Raw genomic sequence first — 17,989 nt, forward strand, 5'->3', positions numbered from 1 at the left:
TAACATAGAAAGTTTTTTTTATTTATTATTATTATTATTATTATTTAAATCACAATTGTTTAATTGTTTCAAAGCAGCTTTACATAAAAAAGCAGGAGAAAAACATATGAACATAAGAAGCAGATTACAGCGGCTAAGATGAAACCGTATTAGCGAGCTTAGTAATAATATTTTCGTATTTTCTTTCAATGTAACGTGAATAAATGATTTAAAGTATATTTATTTTCAAAATATATTTGAAATAGCCAAAAAATATATTGGTGAAAAATACATTTTTGTAAACATATTTCAAAATATATTGAATAGCGTGATTTTGTATATTTTAAAAATATATTCAAAATTACATAACATGTAGTTTCCGGTAAACTCCGCTAAGAATAAACAACAAAATAAATCATTTTAAAGAAGTTTATTTATATAACAAGCAAAACAAACAACACATAGATTACCTAGTAAACCAAAACATTTGTTATTTAAGGTATTTGTTCAAGAGTTCAGTTTAGTAACTAGTTGTTAGGATCTTGTCTTGTTTTAGTATTTAGTCCAGTATGGCAGGGTTATGACAGTACATGTTTTGTGTGAGGAATACGTGGTCTGTATGACCATACTAGACCACGTTTTCCTTTGTCTCGTCACTTTTTACCTGCTCCTTTACCTGTTATCATTGTCACCTGTTTTTTCATATATAGTCTTGTTTTATGTCATAGTCTAGTCCTGTTCAGTCAGTCTTGTGTAATGTTGGTTTTACCCCCTCGTGGGTTTTTGTTTTTTCATATATAGTCTTGTTTTATGTGATAGTCTAGTCCTGTTCAGTCAGTCTTGTGTAATGTTGGTTTTACCCCCTCGTGGGTTTTTGTTTTCCATTTGTATAATAAAGTGTCAGTGTCTTTCTATCCGTGTCTGCGCCTGGGTTCATCCGCCTGTTCCTGACACTATTTAGACCATAAAAAAAACTGAAACCGTAAGTAAAGTTCTGACCAGACGCGTAATTGCATCACTGCACGTGCATCGATGAAACAGTCTGTACGGCAGTCATGTTTTAGGACACACATTTCTTAGATTATGTTTTATGCATGCTTAAATAGAGTCATACTGTGGTCAGCGTGGCCCCAAAGTTTCACATTATGCCACAGTTTATTGACTAAATGTGAAACAAACATGACTCATTTTTAATATTCATGCATATATTATTAATGCATGGGTATTATTTGATGTCAATAGGAACCTGACTTTAGGTCAGAGGATTAAACTGCATGTAACAGAATGTGAGCAGAGGTTAATTACAAGCTGTCTTGATCAGATTTCAATAGTGACGTGCCTTGCTAACAAAAATGTCCCCAAATGCCCAGACTGAAGACTTTATTGATAGTTAACACTTAAGTTTAATACTTTATTTTAAGATACTCATGATACATGTAATAACTATAGTAGTAACAGTAAATTATTCAAATGTCCTAATTGCTACAGTCTTAAAAAAGTGTGTTGCCATAGAAGAACTATTTTTGGTTCCCCAAAGAACCTTAAAAGAACAACTTTCTTACATTTTGTAGTTTGTTGGGTCTTTTTTCAATACAGAGAACCTTTTGTGCATCTGTGGATGTCGAAGGTTCTTTATGGAACCATACAACCTGACAAAGACCAATTTAGGAACCTTATTTTTAAGAGTAGGGGATATTAAGACAAAAGATGTTCTCCACCACTAAAAAACAAACATATGCATGTAAAGCAATCTTTCTTTTTACATAACCTTCGTTTCTTCGTGTTGCTTTTTCTCTCCCTCATGACTCACGGGGCTCAACATGGAGCAAGAGGGTGTTGAAGAACAGGGAGGGATTGGGGGAGGTGGGCAGCAGAGAGGAGAAAAGATAAGAATGTGTGTCAGTCAGTAAAAGCTGAGTGGGGATGAACTCATCACAGTTAAACTGCAGTGCTGGACCAGTAGAGAAGATACAACAAAACAAACAAAAAGAGGAAAATGAAGAGTTTGGCCAAACTTCACAGCAACACAGATCAGCTGCTGACATCTTTATCAAACACTCTTCCATCCCTCACTTTGAGTAACCAGCACTGGGTAAGCACATACACACACATATCTTGTTTTCATATCATGTTTTATATTCAACTCAATGACACTTTTTCATCAGTTTACTGTTCAAAGCCATTGTACTATTGGATGTACTATATTTACATTTATGCATCTGGCACATGCTTTTATCCAAAGCAACCTACAGTGCATTTAAGCTATAGTTTACATTTTATAACTATGTGTTCCTGGAAATCAAACCCACAACCTTTTGCGCTGCTAAGCAAAGCTACAAGAACACACGATAGGATGCTATATAGTACTGTATAGATTATTTTATTGCTATCCAGTCTCACAAAATGTATACTTTCAACAAATACATTGAATTGAGTATAGTAGCTCCGCAAACATAAATTTGTCTTTCTACAAAGGTTTTTCAAAAATATTTACTCCTACACCCCTATTAATTTGTTATTCTTATGCTATGCGATTAAAATCTTTAGCCATATTGTAATTTCTTTACAATCATGTGAACAATGTTTTTGTCTTTGAGACACACACACACACACACACACACACACACACACACACACACACACACACACACACACACACACACACACACACACACACACACACACACACAATGCTTGTCAAAACTGAAGTGATTGAAAGCAGATCTGTCTCTCCTTACTTATGCCTTAGGGATGCCTATTCTCTTGTTTTGCTGTCAACACACCAAAATGCCTTTAAAATGACAGGGACCACATAAAAGAAACACTAATTTTGGCTAATATTTTAAGTGACTTTTTTGTTTCTTTCTCTTTAAAAAAGCCGACATGAATTGTTCTTCCTGTTTTTGTAAACAGCAAGACTAAATCTCTCACAGTAATAGAAATTTGACAAACTTGTCACAACACGTAGGCTAGTCATTACAATCTTGAGATACCTTCAACTAAGCCCAACTTGACAAACAAAGAGAGTAAGTGTAAAAAAGTTTATTTGTCTGGAACGTGAAACAAACAACTTGGCGACCTGGTCACATACGATACAATTTATGGTATATATTTACATTTAAAGAAAAAGAAAGTTCATTTGCGTTTCATGTGAAATAACCAAACTGTTCCAGAATCATTTTGTGAATATCGTGAACTTTGTAATAAAATATATTGACATAACTTTATACAATTTTCATAAATGCTTTAGTTTAAAGAAGGGATCCTCTTTATTTGAGGATCATTTACATAAAATTGCTCAGGTATTGACTTGCATTTCATTCCAGATGTTACAATAAGGTTACAGCTTCCCGCTCTAAGCCACGGGGAAACTTTAACTTTTATGACGTCTTTTAGATTGAAGAGAGCGCTGAAGGGCATCTTTTATTGGAAGACAAACAGACTTGTTCAAAGAAGAGTGCAGAATGGGAAAATGGAGAACAAAGCAGGAGCTCTGCAAGATGCAAACACATACCTGAGGGCAAAGGTGAGGGGTCACACGACATAGCCCACCCTATCATAATGATCAGGCACCTCTGAGTGTATTTAACTGCACACTGCTGACAGTTTTATGGCTGTACTATTTTCAAATGGTGTTAAATTTAAATGCTTAGAATTTGCTCTTATACCTTGGAGGAGTTAAAGTCTTGACTGTTTCTCATTTTTTTTCTAAAATTAAATTGAAAATTTAGCACAAATGATGCAATTGTTACAGAAGACGTACTGCATTAAGAGAGTTTTTAAACTATTGCTTTTTTCAGCCGACCGTCAGTTTTTTTCCGCTGAGCGCTTTGGTTGATGTGATACTTCTGCTTTGTTTATCAGTCATTGAACGATGCGCCTGTTTGTTGTTGTGATGTTTATACCGCACCTCACTCCACAGTGATTGGATGGCCGTGTGAGAACTGACATTGACGAACTGAGCTTTTCACCCAAAGTTTATTATTTTTCAACTCTCGGCGCTCAGCGCTTAGCATGGAAAAACAGCAGAGCAATGGCTTTTTAGCTTAAAAAAAAAACAGGTGCTGGCTTTTTTTTAAAACGCTGCGCTTCAATTGGAACCAGTTGAAAACATACACCGGCTGCTGGCGTAAAAGCTTTGGTGTGCACGCCCCCTTAGAGTGTGTGATGTTTCTTCATTAGATGGCAGTATGTTGTTGTGTTTACATGAACAGGTTTTTTGTCATTTCCTCTTACACGCTATTCAAACACTTCCAAAGTGAAATTTATTATTTTTTGGTACCAGCTTAAAGTACAACTGTAAGGGGACGTGCACACCAAAGCTTTTACAGTGGCGTATATTTTCACTGGTATGCAACTGGTGTTTTTTCCTGCACCAAAAGCCGAGCGCCAGGAGTTGAAAAATATTAAACTTTGGGTGAAAAGCTCAGGTTGTCAATGTCAGTTCTCACACGGCCATCCAATTACAGTGAAGGAGGGGCGGGATAAACCTCACATCAACCAACCGGCGCATTGTACAACGACTGATAAACAAAGCAGAAGTATCAAAGCAACCAAAGCGCTCAGCTGAAGAAAGCTGCCAATCGGCTAAAAAAGTGTTTTTTCAGCCGCGTTTAAAAGCTTTGGTGTGCACACCCCCTAACTGATTTATAAATGAAGAATTTATATCTGTAGTGTGAACACTGTTGCACTGTGTTCACTTTAAAAACGTTGCTTTATTTGAGGATGTTAGCTTGTGCATGTGCATTGTGAATACATGTACTGTATGTTAACTACTGGCTCAACTAATCGCATATGATAAATATGTAATTAGATATGATAAAAATTATTTTTGGTCTCAGGATTTTAATCCCATCTGAAACAGATTTTCTAACATAATTAAGTTTTATAAAATCAAGTGAAAATTATTTTATGCTATAAAAAATGTATGCTCTTAAAAATTGGATCCTTGCAGTGATAGCAAAAAAGAACAATTTCTTTGAATAAAACATAACTTATCTTTTTTTTTATTTTTCCACTACACAGGATCTTTAAGAAATCTTTAAATATAGTTAAATAAGATTTGTAAAATCATTTAAATACACAATTAATACATAATACAATTGATTTATTATAAAATTATATTTAATTTAATTAAGTAGGCTAATTTTAAATGTAAAAAAGTTACACTCACGTAATTTTTTTATTCTTTTTTTCGTGATACTGTCACGCTTTTCCGCATTTTTTTCGTGATCGTATCACGAATTTCTGTCATTGTCACGTATTGGTTACTTAACTGCTTTTTCCTATTTTTAAACCATTTTCGCTTCGGTTTAGGGTTAGATTTGGTGTTTACATTAGGATGTCACTTTAAGTATTTATACTATTTTATCAGATTTATTTTTTTATATTTTCTAAATTTTAAACCATTGTCGCCTGGCTTTAGTTTTAGAGTTGGGTTTGGGTAAGGATGTCATTTTATGTAAATCTAACCCTAAACCAAAGCGAAAATGGTAAGAAAATAGGACAAAACAGTTGAGTAACCAAAACGTGACAATGACACATAAACAGAAATTGGTGAGATGATCACAAAAAAACTTGGAAATTTGTGACAGCATCACAAAAAAAGAATAAAAAAATTTACGTGACTATAGGTACGTAATTTCGTCTGACTGGGCTGGTATGGGACAAAAGTCTAGTGTGACCGTGGCTTTAGGTGAAAGTTTAAAGTGTAGATCCATGGACACTAAAACGGCTAATATAACCAAACTTAATACCCAAATTAACCACACAAGTGATTCAAAGTCTCTCCCTCTCTTTCTCTAGAACCGTACACATTGACTGAACTCAGTGATGTTTCCTTACAATCCAGTTCACCTTCAGCTGCTGACTCCAGTGATGACCTCTCTCCAATCTCACCCAACAACCATCGACCTCTCTCCACCGAACGGTCCTCCTCGGCTCCCCATCGCTCTGTTAAGGCCCTCAAGAGATGGCTGAGCAGTCCAGTACGACGGCTAAGTCTGGGAGGAGGTGGCAAAGGTCAAAGTTTAAAGGACACGTTCCTTCCTCACTCACCTTCACAAAGCCCACTGAGTCAACCAGAGAAGTCCAAAAAACTTCCCCGTCCTTATAGATCTTTGGTATGGACACAATATGTTTTACCTGTGATATTTGTCATATGTTATGCATCATGACTCATCACACTCATTTTGCATCCTGTGGGCAGGACTGTGAAGAGCTTTCACGACCAAACTCGTCTGACAACAGCTATTACCCAAGATACTTAAATGATATATTGCAGGTTGGACCAAAATACAAATCATAAAGCATATTTTGTGTTTGAAAGTTGTATATTAAGTAATTTGACAGTACTGTATATGAGGCACGATGTAGTAATTCCTTGCTGGTTTTTTTATATTTCAAACCTGATCTGTGTGCAGTTTCAGATGCATCACACATGCAACTTGCTCCCTGGTGACAATGAGTCGTCCGTTACTTCAGAGGAACATGCACGATCAAACGATCCAGAGGTCCAGAAAACTGCTTTGGAGAAAAGCATGTAGGTACTTTAACTAAACACTGAAAATCAATTCTCACTTGAAATCTAACCATTGTGATGTACCTGTATCTTTTTTGTAGATATGTGTTAAATGAGCTGGTTGAGACAGAGAAGCTGTATGTGGAAGATCTCGGGCTTGTCGTGGAGGTAACAAAATATCATACAAAATTTGCGTTAAATATATTGTTAATCCATAATTTTACATAATTTAACTACATAATTATTTACTGTAAAAATGCATTGAATGCAGTGTAGGTCATTCAGAAAAAAGGAATATGCCAAATGCAAAAATAAATGATCCAGGGCCACAAAACCAGTTGAAACTGAGATTTATACATTATCTTTCCATTGATGTATAGTTTAAATTTGCCTTTAAAGTTGTTCAGACGAAGTCCTTAGCATCACATATTAATAATGACAAATACTATATATATATATATATATATATATATATATATATATATATATATATATATATATATATATATATATATATATATATATATATATATATATATATATAAATATTTTTTTTATAAATTTAGGGTAGGAGATTTACAAAATATCTTCATGGAACTAGGGCTGTCACAATGATTAAATAATCGTCCTATCGCGATTGTTTGACATCATCGCAATTATTTCAGATCACCGCAATGATTGCACATCTCTTTGGAAAACACAAGGGGGAGCTGCAGCGCTTGTATGAATGAGATGGTATCAGATGCCACTCCTTAACTGACAGTGTAAAAAACAGCATTGAAAGAAATGCTGCAAAACTTTGATAGGCAGTATGAACTGCCAGGCAAAACATACATTTCCAAAACAGCAATTCCAAATTTAGGGAAGTGAAGGATGCTATTCTTAAGGATCTGTAAGGAATTGATTTTTTGCAGTCACTACAGACATGTGGTCCAGTACTAAAATGACCTTAGTAGGATTGGCTACATTATTATTATTTAATGCCTGTTCTGGTATAGTTAGTTTATTTTTTTATTGCCTTTTTATTTTCGGTTATTTTTCAGACACTTTATTGTGTTTACTTCTTATGAAGAATTTTTAAAGATGTATTCATTAAATAATTACTTTAAAATATGTGTATTAATATTTACTGCCAGGTAAACCTTACAAAAGATTTAATTTAAATAATCACAACAATGAGTGAGAATTATTTCATGAACAAAAAAAGAGAATTAAATGTCAAAGCCCTAAAACAGGCAATTAAGCGTCATAATCATCGCAATTTATTAGTCAATTAACCATCAGCCACATTTCATAATTATGACAGCCCTGAAACATGATCTTTACTTGAAGATACTTGATTCCTTACTTGATTCCTAATGATTTTTGCCATAAATAATGGATAATTTTGACCCATGCAATGTATTGATGGCTATTATAAATATACCCGTGCTACTTATGACTGGTTTTGTGGTCCAGGGTCACATATAATTGTAAATCTATCAGTTGTTCTCTTGTTTTTTCAGGGTTACATGGCCACAATGAAAACTAATGGGGTGCCTGATTATTTGGAGGGAAAGGATAAAATTGTATTTGGAAATATTCATCAGATCTATGACTGGCACAAAGAGTATGTCACACACAGATATCTGTCTTTGTCCATTTGTTGACCATGAGACAGTGAAAAACAAAGCTATTGTGTGTGTGTGTGTGTGTGTGTGTGTGTGCGTGCGCATGTGTGTGTGCGTTTATAATACTTTTGTCTGTATGCTGGGTGCATATCAGTTTGATACTTGTTTGAGTTTTTTTTTTTTTTGCTGTTTTTGTGGCATTGAGCAGCTATTTCCTTGGCGAGTTGGAGAAATGCGTGTCTGAGCCTGATCTTTTGGCTCAATTGTTTATCAAACATGTGAGTCTGTGTGTGTTTCCACATGATGGTACTGCTGTAAATTCCCAGTTTTCAGCATTTATGAATTGACTGGTAAAACATACACTAAGCAAGAAAATAATCTCTGTGTGATTCACAGGAGCGAAGGCTTAACATGTATGTGATCTACTGTCAGAACAAGCCAAAGTCAGAGCACATAGTTTCAGAATATATTGAAACCTATTTCGAGGTAATTGTTTATATTCTATAAGATTTGATTTGTGTGATTTTGTGGTTCATTACCAGGTGTATTAGGTACGGGTGTACGACTACTTGTTTTTTCTTATTTTTGCAGGAAATGAGACAACATCTGGGTCACAGACTGCAGTTGAATGACTTGCTTATTAAACCAGTTCAGAGAATCATGAAATATCAGCTACTGCTCAAGGTGTGATTATGTTAACAATGATCTAATCATGGCATTACTTTACCTTTATGCTATGGATATTATATGCATCTGTTTATTTGCCAGGACTTCTTAAAGTACTACACTAAAGCAGGCAGACAAACAGAAGAGCTTGAAGTAAGTTCGGCCTTTCTTTAAGGGGGACATTTCACTTTTTTAAGATGTCAAATAAATCTTTGGTGTCCCCAGAGTATATATGTGAAGTTCTAGCTCAAAATATTATATAGATAATTTATTATAGCATGTTAAAATTTGCCGTTTTGGGTGCGTCCTTTTAAATGCAAATGAGCTGATCTCTGCACTAAATGGCAGTGCTGTGGTTGGATATAGTGCAGAGGAAGGGACGGTATTATCCCCTTCTGACATCACAAGGGGAGCCATATTTCAATGACCTGTTTTTTTCACATGCTTGCAAGAATGTTCACATGTTCACCAAAACTAAGTTACACTTTCTAGGTTGATTAAAGCACTGGGGACCCCATTATAGCACTTAAACATGAAAAAAGTCTGATTTTCATGATATGTCCTCTTTAAGTAAACAGTAAGAGTAAAGAGAAGAGATAAAACACACATTATGGGGTGAAATATTGAATTATAATCATGTTTTCTAATCACAGAGGGCTGTGGAGGTGATGTGTTTTGTTCCAAAGCGATGTAATGACATGATGAATTTTGGAAGACTTCAAGGTTTCGAGGTAATAAATACACTGCATATAAATAAACAAAATGTTAAAAACTATAAGTGTAAATTATATCAAATACTTATCAAAAAACATAATAACATTAAATTTTGTATTTACCAGCATTGTAAGTTTATTGTTTTCATGAAGATTACAAAAACATGCACACAGTTGTACCATGTTAAATTATTGTTATTAAAAATATAAATTTATTTATTTTTTAAAGTGCCCATGACATTTTTTTTTAGCTTTTAGTATGAACAACGCTATCTTATGGCAATTCGGTGGTTAATTCTTATTCATTCATACGACCACATACATTTTTGTAAGATTTTCCATACAACATTTGTACAATTTTGTTTGAACCACGTTGGGGTTCGGGGCGGGGTTTCATAATTTTTTTATGATAATTGTACGCATGATTAACTTCGTACAAGTTAGCCAACTTGTAAAATATGTTCAGGCATAAATGTAGCATTAATGATATCTATAAGCAACTGTGTTCTCCGAAACATTGACACAATTTGCATTTAGAAGACATAAGTAAAACTTATAGGGGTGGTTTCCTGGACAGGGCTTATCCTAGTCCCAGACTGAAATGAATGTTTGAGCTGCCTTAATTTAAAAACACCTTATATTGACATATCTAAAAATAAATCAGTGCCATTGTTTTGTCTCAAGATGCACACCAGTATTGTTTTTTGTAAGGCTTATTTGTAAAAATGTCCTAATTTTAATCTAAACCCTCTCCGGGAAACATTAGTCTCTCATCCCACAATAAAAGTCAATGATTTTTATTACATTATTTTGCACTTCAGCTTCTTATTAGATTCTAGGCTGTGAGGTACACTGTAAAAAAGTCTGTATAAGCTGTTTGCCAGTAACTTACTGTAGATTAATTTTTTTATTTATTTACTGGCAACAGTTTTTCAAAGTTAAATGAACATTAACCAAAACTGGGAACCAAAATCTGAAGGAAAAGAACAGAAAAAGGCATGAGGCTGTTATTTTATAGTTTTTTTGTGTAAAGAGAAAGACTTGTTAAAGGTGCAGTGTGTAACATTTATAAGGATCTCTTGACAGAAATGCAATATAATCTATATAACTATATAATCAGTGGTGTATAAAGACATTACATAATGAACTGTTATGTGTTTATTACCAAAGAATGAGACGTTTTTATCTACATACACCGCGAGTCCCCTTACATGGAAGTCTCCATTTTGTGCCTCCATGTTTTTACGGTAGCCCTAAAAGGACACTGCGTTTTGGCACTACTGTATTTTGTCTTAAACAACAACATGTTTGTCCTGTGGCAGCTACCGTAGGTTTTCTGTGCGTTTCGGTGAACGGTGGACTGAGCTGTTGGTTGCAATTCACAATCTCACGGCTAGATGCAACTAAAATCTACACACTGCACCTTTAATTTGTAGTGTTTATTTAACTTTTAACAAACTGTTGCCAGTCAATAGCATGAATTTAAATCTAAAGTAAATTACTGGCAAACAGCTGCATAACTACAACCATTTTTTACAGTGTAAACTGAACGCTTTTGACATTTGGTTAAATTATTTCCCCTCCAACTTCCCGTTTCTGTAGAAATTGCATTAGTGCATTGAAGAAAGCTGTGCATTTTAAGGCTCTTTAGTGAGGCATCAGTTCTTAGTTCTAAATAATTGTTTCACACATTGTGAAAAATGCATGCCAATGCTCAAATATTCCATGTTTCATTCTTCAGGGTAAGCTGAGCTCACAAGGGAAGCTCTTGCAGCAGGACACCTTTACCTTGATTGAGAATGAGAACTCCATTATCTCCCGTCCCAAAGAGAGACGGGTCTTCCTCTTTGAGCATCTTGTCATCCTTAGTGAACCAATCGACCGCAAGAAAGGCTTTTCCCTGCCAGGATACATCTATAAAAACAGCATCAAGGTGAGCCATAACAATAAACAAGACAAAAGAGTGAGGATAAAATAGCACATTTATATTACAATTCTGCATTTGTGAGAACGTTTCATTCATTATAGTGTGTTTCAAGTTATACATTTTTATAAATAATTTTGCCCTGCTTACACAATGGTCCACCAACTGAGCTGCAAGAACACATGTACACTTCCTAGTTGTCAACCCTCCTAATCCTTAACCTCAAACATTGTCTTAGTGACAGTTATATTTAATGACAGATGTGGCACACCTATAGTTAGGATTTCCCCAATCTCTCCTCTATCTTAAAGGTCAGTTGTTTGGGCATTGAGGATCGTTCCATAGACGACCCCTGCCGGATGGTGTTGACATCTCGTAATGTTGATGGAAGCATGCACCGATTTACCCTTCATGCATCATCTCCAGAAATCAGACTATCCTGGGCAAATGACATCCTACAGATTCTGGAATCACAACAAAACTTCTTAAACGGTATCATTATCATTGTACCTTCCCTTACCATTCCATGACCTTACCATTGACAACACCATCACTCTGAATCATTTCCTCTTTTTTCATAGCCCTACAATCTCCTATTGAATACCAGAAGCAAAAAATCAAATCTCATAGCCTGGGAAAACACATGACAGCAGCACAGTCACTGGACTTCGAACTGCAACCGTACAGCTCCGGCTCCATAGACCGCCAGCGACTACCCAGCCTGCACTCCTGGATTTCTTCACATCCCTCATCATCTCATTAAATGGTTAGTATTTGCTGGATTGTAATAATGAATTTATGGCATATATCTTCTTATGTAAATCTGTGTTCTGCTCATATAATTATTGATGGTATTTAATTATTCTGTTTGCCTTCAGTGTCCACATTGGCATCTTCCTCTGCTGAGCTGAATAGAATCCCACGTTCAGAAGAACAGTTTTAAGAACATGGTCTATTCTTGGTCACAATCGCAGATTGAATTTATTTAATTGAAACTGAATTGAGAAAATGGTCAAATATTGGACCCAAGCTGTCACTGGGCCAGTACCCTAAAGGGTCCTAATATGTACCATTTAGGTACAGATATGTATACATTTGGGGTCAAAATGTACCTTTGAGGGTGATACGTGTATTACCTTGGGTTTTGGTGCAAAGGTACTTTTTGAAAGGGTACCACCAGCTAGGGACCATTTTTGACAATTTTTTCTGACAGTGTATTTTGACCTATAATACAATTTATTTTTATTTTAGTTGCCAGAAAAGAATTGAAGGTAATGTGCTGTGTGGGTTAAACTTGATGTTTAAACCATGCTTGAGTGACAAATCTGACTATAAAATACATAAAACATATCCAGAGATGTGTCCACGCGTGTGTATTATTTTTGAATAATTCAAAGGACCGGAGTCAATTATTTCACTTATACGACAGGTCCCACAAACATTGCTCCGGTGCCTATTTTTAAGACATTTGACAAGTTAGGTGTGCGGTTTACAGAAAAATAATCAACACCCATTGAACATTTCTCGATAATAAGAAAAAACAGCCCAGTGGTATAAGGTGGATTTAATGTACTGTATGCTGAACAGACTAGAATTTCTGAAAACTTTATTCTTCAGTGCCATGTGACAATTGCATTTACTGAATGTATAGGGGATTATATTGACGGGAAAAAATGTCAGGTACAGTAACTTTATATTGTGTACTCATAATAAAATCTGTTAAATATTTCAATTATTAAAACAAAACAGTTGTTACAGTATTCAAAACAAGGTGATCACTGAATAATTCAGAGATTTGTTAATGGTTCTCATTTCATTCTGTCACTTAAAAGATTCTTAAGTCAACACTTTTGTGGTGCATAAATTTATCACTATTTTAAGCCATGAGTAAGACAGAAGACTCAAACAAATGCCACATATTTTATCATCAAGCCTTTATCTCATTCCATTCCACAACAATCGCTTTTCTCTCTTATATTTAAAAAAACTTTTCACTTAAAGGGACACTTTACTTTTTTTGAAAATATGCTCATTTTCCAGCTACCCTAGAGTTAAACATTTGATTTGTACTGTTTTGGTGATATCACGCACTGCCCGAAAATGTCCTTGGTTACTTTCAATAGCAGGGGACTATTTTCAGGCGCTGCATAATATCATTGCGCCTGCTGCAGCCATGTTACGGCAGCAAAGTTCTTGATTATTACTAGGGATGCACCGAATCCAGGATTCGAGTCTTTGATTTTTTTCGACCGAACCGAACCCTAGGCTTGCGCTACGGTGGACGACGGCACATGGCCGTTGATTACACACATCGGGTGCTGACCTGGAGATAAGCATTTTTTTCGGTGAGCCTTAGGGGCGGTTTACATTTCGTGGACGCACATGGAAAAAACTAGCGCATCACACCGCATCGCTTTCATTATGCATAGGCTTATGGTAATTGTCAAAATAGTTTTTCCCAGTTGTCATCCTGGCATAATGTTGCCTGTCCTTTTTTTACAGTTAAAATCAAATAAAATGAAAAATACACTGCTGTGGACGTTGTTTACTTCAATAATACGTTTTACTGTGTTAATGGAATAAGGATGCGAGTAGGATTCGGTTTCGGACGAATCTTAAACAGTGGATTCGGTATTCGGCCGAACCCAAAAAATCTGGATTCGGTGCATCCCTAATTATTACGCCAGTTTGAGAGTATAGTTCAGCCATATCTGCCTAGAAAATTGCGATTAATTTTTCTGTCGGTCTTAGTACACGATGTCACTACAGAAGAGTCTTAAATAGGAAAAATATCAAAACTCTTTGGTTATTTTTTTGCGGAATGCTAATGGTCTAATCAGATTTAATGGATTATGCTAAGCTATGCTAAAAGTGGTAGCGCCATACCCGGGGATCAGCTGAATGGATAAAAAAATGGTAAAAGTCAAATGTTTAACTGGAAAATGAGCATATTTCTAAAAAAGTGTCCTTTTAAAGTTCATGGGCTTTTGCATACTACATTTTTTAATGATCACTTGTATTTTATTTAATTTTTGGGACAAAGGAATAGCAACCTACTAAAGAGATACAAAACGTCACCAACATAAAATTATATTTTTTTCTTTTCATGCAGACACACTGAGAAACCCAGAGATGCGACAGAAAGTGCAGTAAACTGAGAGGAAGCAAGGAAGGTGTTTGAGCAACAAATAATATTCAATTGGGTCATTTGTAACCCATTGCCTCGTTACATTACTCCAAATTTAAACAAAACACTCAAGCCTCGCTTCAGTCCTTATACAGTACATGCTCCCTTTGAGAGCTTATATATTAACACCTCAATATGCAGGTAAGCTAACAGAAACAAAGTCTGCATTTTTAAATATTGATCAACTGATCGGTGACTGCTAGAGTGCTCCATTACCATTTAAAAGGATTTTGCGCATTTTATGAGGAAAACAAATAGACAGGTTAGGGTTGCATTATCTTTACGTGCAGCACTTTGTTATTAACCTGACTGCATAATCAATAAACACTTGATTCCAACTGATCCTCTGTTTTTAATATTTTTAAGGCTTTTTGGACAGCCATGCAATAAATTACTCCTGTATGGCACCATTTTTACACAGGATGTAACAAAACAGGTGAAAAAAACAGCCACACAAACACTCGCACACAGAGTTAAAATCTTTGACAAGGCAATAATGCTCAACATTATATTCGAAGAATATGCGCTTCCATGTGTAATGCAGCAAACAGTCATTTGGGCCATACTATATGTTTTTTTTGGGTGTGACAATGTAAATGCACAGTACATCTGATCTCTCTCTCTCTCTCTCTCTCTTACACACACACACACACACACACACACACACACACACACACACACACACACACACACACACACACACACACACACACACACACACACACACACATATACTAGTATTTGTGATTTACGGGGACTCCCCACTGACATAATGACTCTTATACTTCACAAACTGTATATTCTATGCCCTTCCTTCTAACCCAACCCAAAAACCTAACTGAACATTTTGCCATTTTGTTTTTTAAGCCATTTTGTTGTAATACACATGTCATTATCAGTGTTGAGGGTAACAAATTACAAGTAACGTGCATTACATGATAATGTTACTTTTCTGAAAAGTAAAGTGTAAAGTAACGCATTACTTTTAAAATGTAAACATTCATATTTGAGTTAGTTTTTTAAAAAAGTAATGCGAGTTACTTTTCAGTTTAATTAATTTGATAAAAAAAATTAAAAGGAACTGAATTAAACTGAACGTAGTCACGTTGAATTACGCACTCTATGCGCACCTGTGCGGGAACAGTTTGAGTCAGAAAAAGAAATGGCAGGTCAGATTTTGACATTTTTGAGATGGAAATATGCATTTTCTTAATGCAGAATTTCTCAGTCATAAAAACACCTGAAATGCCTAAAAGTATGGAAGCCCATTTCCGCAATGTTGTAAAAATAAATAAATCAAATTCTAACTTTATATCTCAGAATTCTGAGAAATAAAGTCAGAATTCGGAGATGTAAAGTCAGAATTCTGATATGTAAAGTCCGAATTCTGATATGTAAAGTCAGAATTCTGATATGTTAAGTCAGAATTCTAGGATGTAAAGTTAGAATTCTGAGATGTAAAGTCAGAATTCTGATATGTAAAGTCAGAATTCTGATATGTAAAGTCAGAATTCTGATATGTAAAGTCAGAATTCTGATATGTTAAGTCAGAATTCTAGGATGTAAAGTTAGAATTCTGAGATTTAAAGTCAGAATTCTGAGATATAAAGTCAGAATTTTATTAAATTTTTTTACAACAAGGCGGAAACGGGCTTCCATAGAGATCAAGTCTCAGCCAAGTAAGAAAAAGTAAGGCAAGTAACGCAAAAGTAATGTAAGTATTACTTTCCATGAAAAGTAACTAAGTAACGCAATTAGTTACTTTTTTGGGGAGTAACTTAATATTGTAATGCATTACTTTTAAAAGTAACTTTCCCTAACACTTGTCATTATACACATTTTTAGTATACACATTCCTTGTAAACCACATATACTAGCACACACACACAACATAAGCAACATGCAAAAGAATTGCATGATACAACTTCAAATAGGGATACAGTACCTTGTAAGGGAGAGTGATTACACCTGCTTATTCTATGCTTTAACCCTTTGCAAGGCAACTACTTTTAACCCATAGGCATTTAAAAAAAACATTTGACTAATTTCTTCTTTGTATACAGTACCAGTCAGACATCTTGACACACTTAAATTCATATGATCTTATAGACCTAAGGGCAAAATTTATGTTTGTAAACAAATTATGCATACATTTCTGTAATAAATGTGCTGGTTAAGCATACAGTACATGAGAATCCAAGTTGACTGGTCATTATTGAACAATTCCTGTACTTCCACTTGTGTCACTTTACAGTTTTGGTGGCTTTACTGTTATTAATGTGCCCAACAATAATAATGAATAACAAGTTGTGTAACAAACTTTATGTCTGCTACTGTACATATTAAAAAATGAATTACAGTTTGTTTTAATTTGTAAAGTAGCTTCCTATCGTACCTATTTGCACAACATGCTATTTTTCCTGAAGAGTGTATTAATGCTAATTTTGGTTTTATTAGTTTGTTGTCTCTGCCATTCTGCATAAAAAGCTTCCTTTTCCAAAACTGCGGGGCAGTACCCTCAAAAAGTACAACTTTGTACTTAAAGGAATATTCCATTTTCTTAAAAGAAAAATCCAGATAATTTACTCACCACCATGTCATCCAAAATGTTGATGTCTTTCTTTGTTCAGTCGAGAAGAAATTATGTTTTTTGAGGAAAACATTGCAGGATTTTTCTCATTTTAGTGGACTTTAATAGAGCCCAACATTTAATACTTAACTCAACACTTAACAGTTTTTTTCAACGGAGTTTCACAGGACTCTAAACGATCCCAAACGAGGCATAAGGGTCTTATCTAGCGAAAGGATTGTCATTTTTGACCAGAAAAATAAAAAATATGCTCTTTTAAAAAAACAACTTTTCGTCTAGATTCGGTCGTGATACGTCAGCGAGACCCCACGCAATACGTCATGACGTCAAGAGGTCACAGAGGACGAACGCGAAACTCCGCCCCAGTGTTTACAAGTGTGTTGAAAGAGGACCGTTCCTACGTTGTTGTATGTCAACTGATACTAATTAATGTCTTTGTGTCAGTTTATTGTTTAAAATGCTCCGCAAATCTGCGTTTTATATATGTAACACGTGAACACTATGCATTTACGTTAGGACCACTGGACCGGACCTAGACGAAAAGTTGTGGTTTAAAAGAGCATATTTTGTATTTTTCTTGTCAAAAATGACAATCCTTTCGCTAGATAAGACCCTTATGCCTCGTTTGGGATCGTTTATAGTCCTTTGAAACTCCGTTGAAAAAAAATGTTAAGTGTTGAGTTAAGTATTAAATGTTGGGCTCTATTAAAGTCCATTAAAATGAGAAAAATCCTGCAATGTTTTCCTCAAAAAACATAATTTCTTCTCGACTGAACAAAGAGAGACATCAACATTTTGGA

The 17,989-nt window shown here is 35.1% G+C and overlaps 1 protein-coding gene across 1 annotated transcript; it reads left to right on the top strand.

Moving 5' to 3' along the window:
* The first annotated feature begins 22 nt into the window (after positions 1-22).
* arhgef25b (Rho guanine nucleotide exchange factor (GEF) 25b) lies at positions 23-15,329 on the top strand. The gene is made up of 16 exons (XM_065272628.2): positions 23-2,071; positions 3,376-3,505; positions 5,785-6,101; positions 6,188-6,262; positions 6,402-6,520; positions 6,601-6,667; positions 8,005-8,108; positions 8,318-8,387; positions 8,506-8,595; positions 8,701-8,793; positions 8,878-8,928; positions 9,429-9,506; positions 11,230-11,421; positions 11,724-11,904; positions 11,994-12,178; positions 12,291-15,329. Exons 1-15 carry the CDS (start codon positions 1,976-1,978, stop codon positions 12,173-12,175), a joined length of 1,845 nt encoding a protein of 614 aa, XP_065128700.1. The 5' UTR covers positions 23-1,975; the 3' UTR covers positions 12,176-12,178; positions 12,291-15,329.
* The last annotated feature ends 2,660 nt before the right edge of the window (positions 15,330-17,989 follow it).

This window comes from Paramisgurnus dabryanus, chromosome 7 (genome assembly GCF_030506205.2).
Source record: "Paramisgurnus dabryanus chromosome 7, PD_genome_1.1, whole genome shotgun sequence".
In the NCBI taxonomy this organism is placed as follows: Eukaryota; Metazoa; Chordata; class Actinopteri; order Cypriniformes; family Cobitidae; genus Paramisgurnus; species Paramisgurnus dabryanus.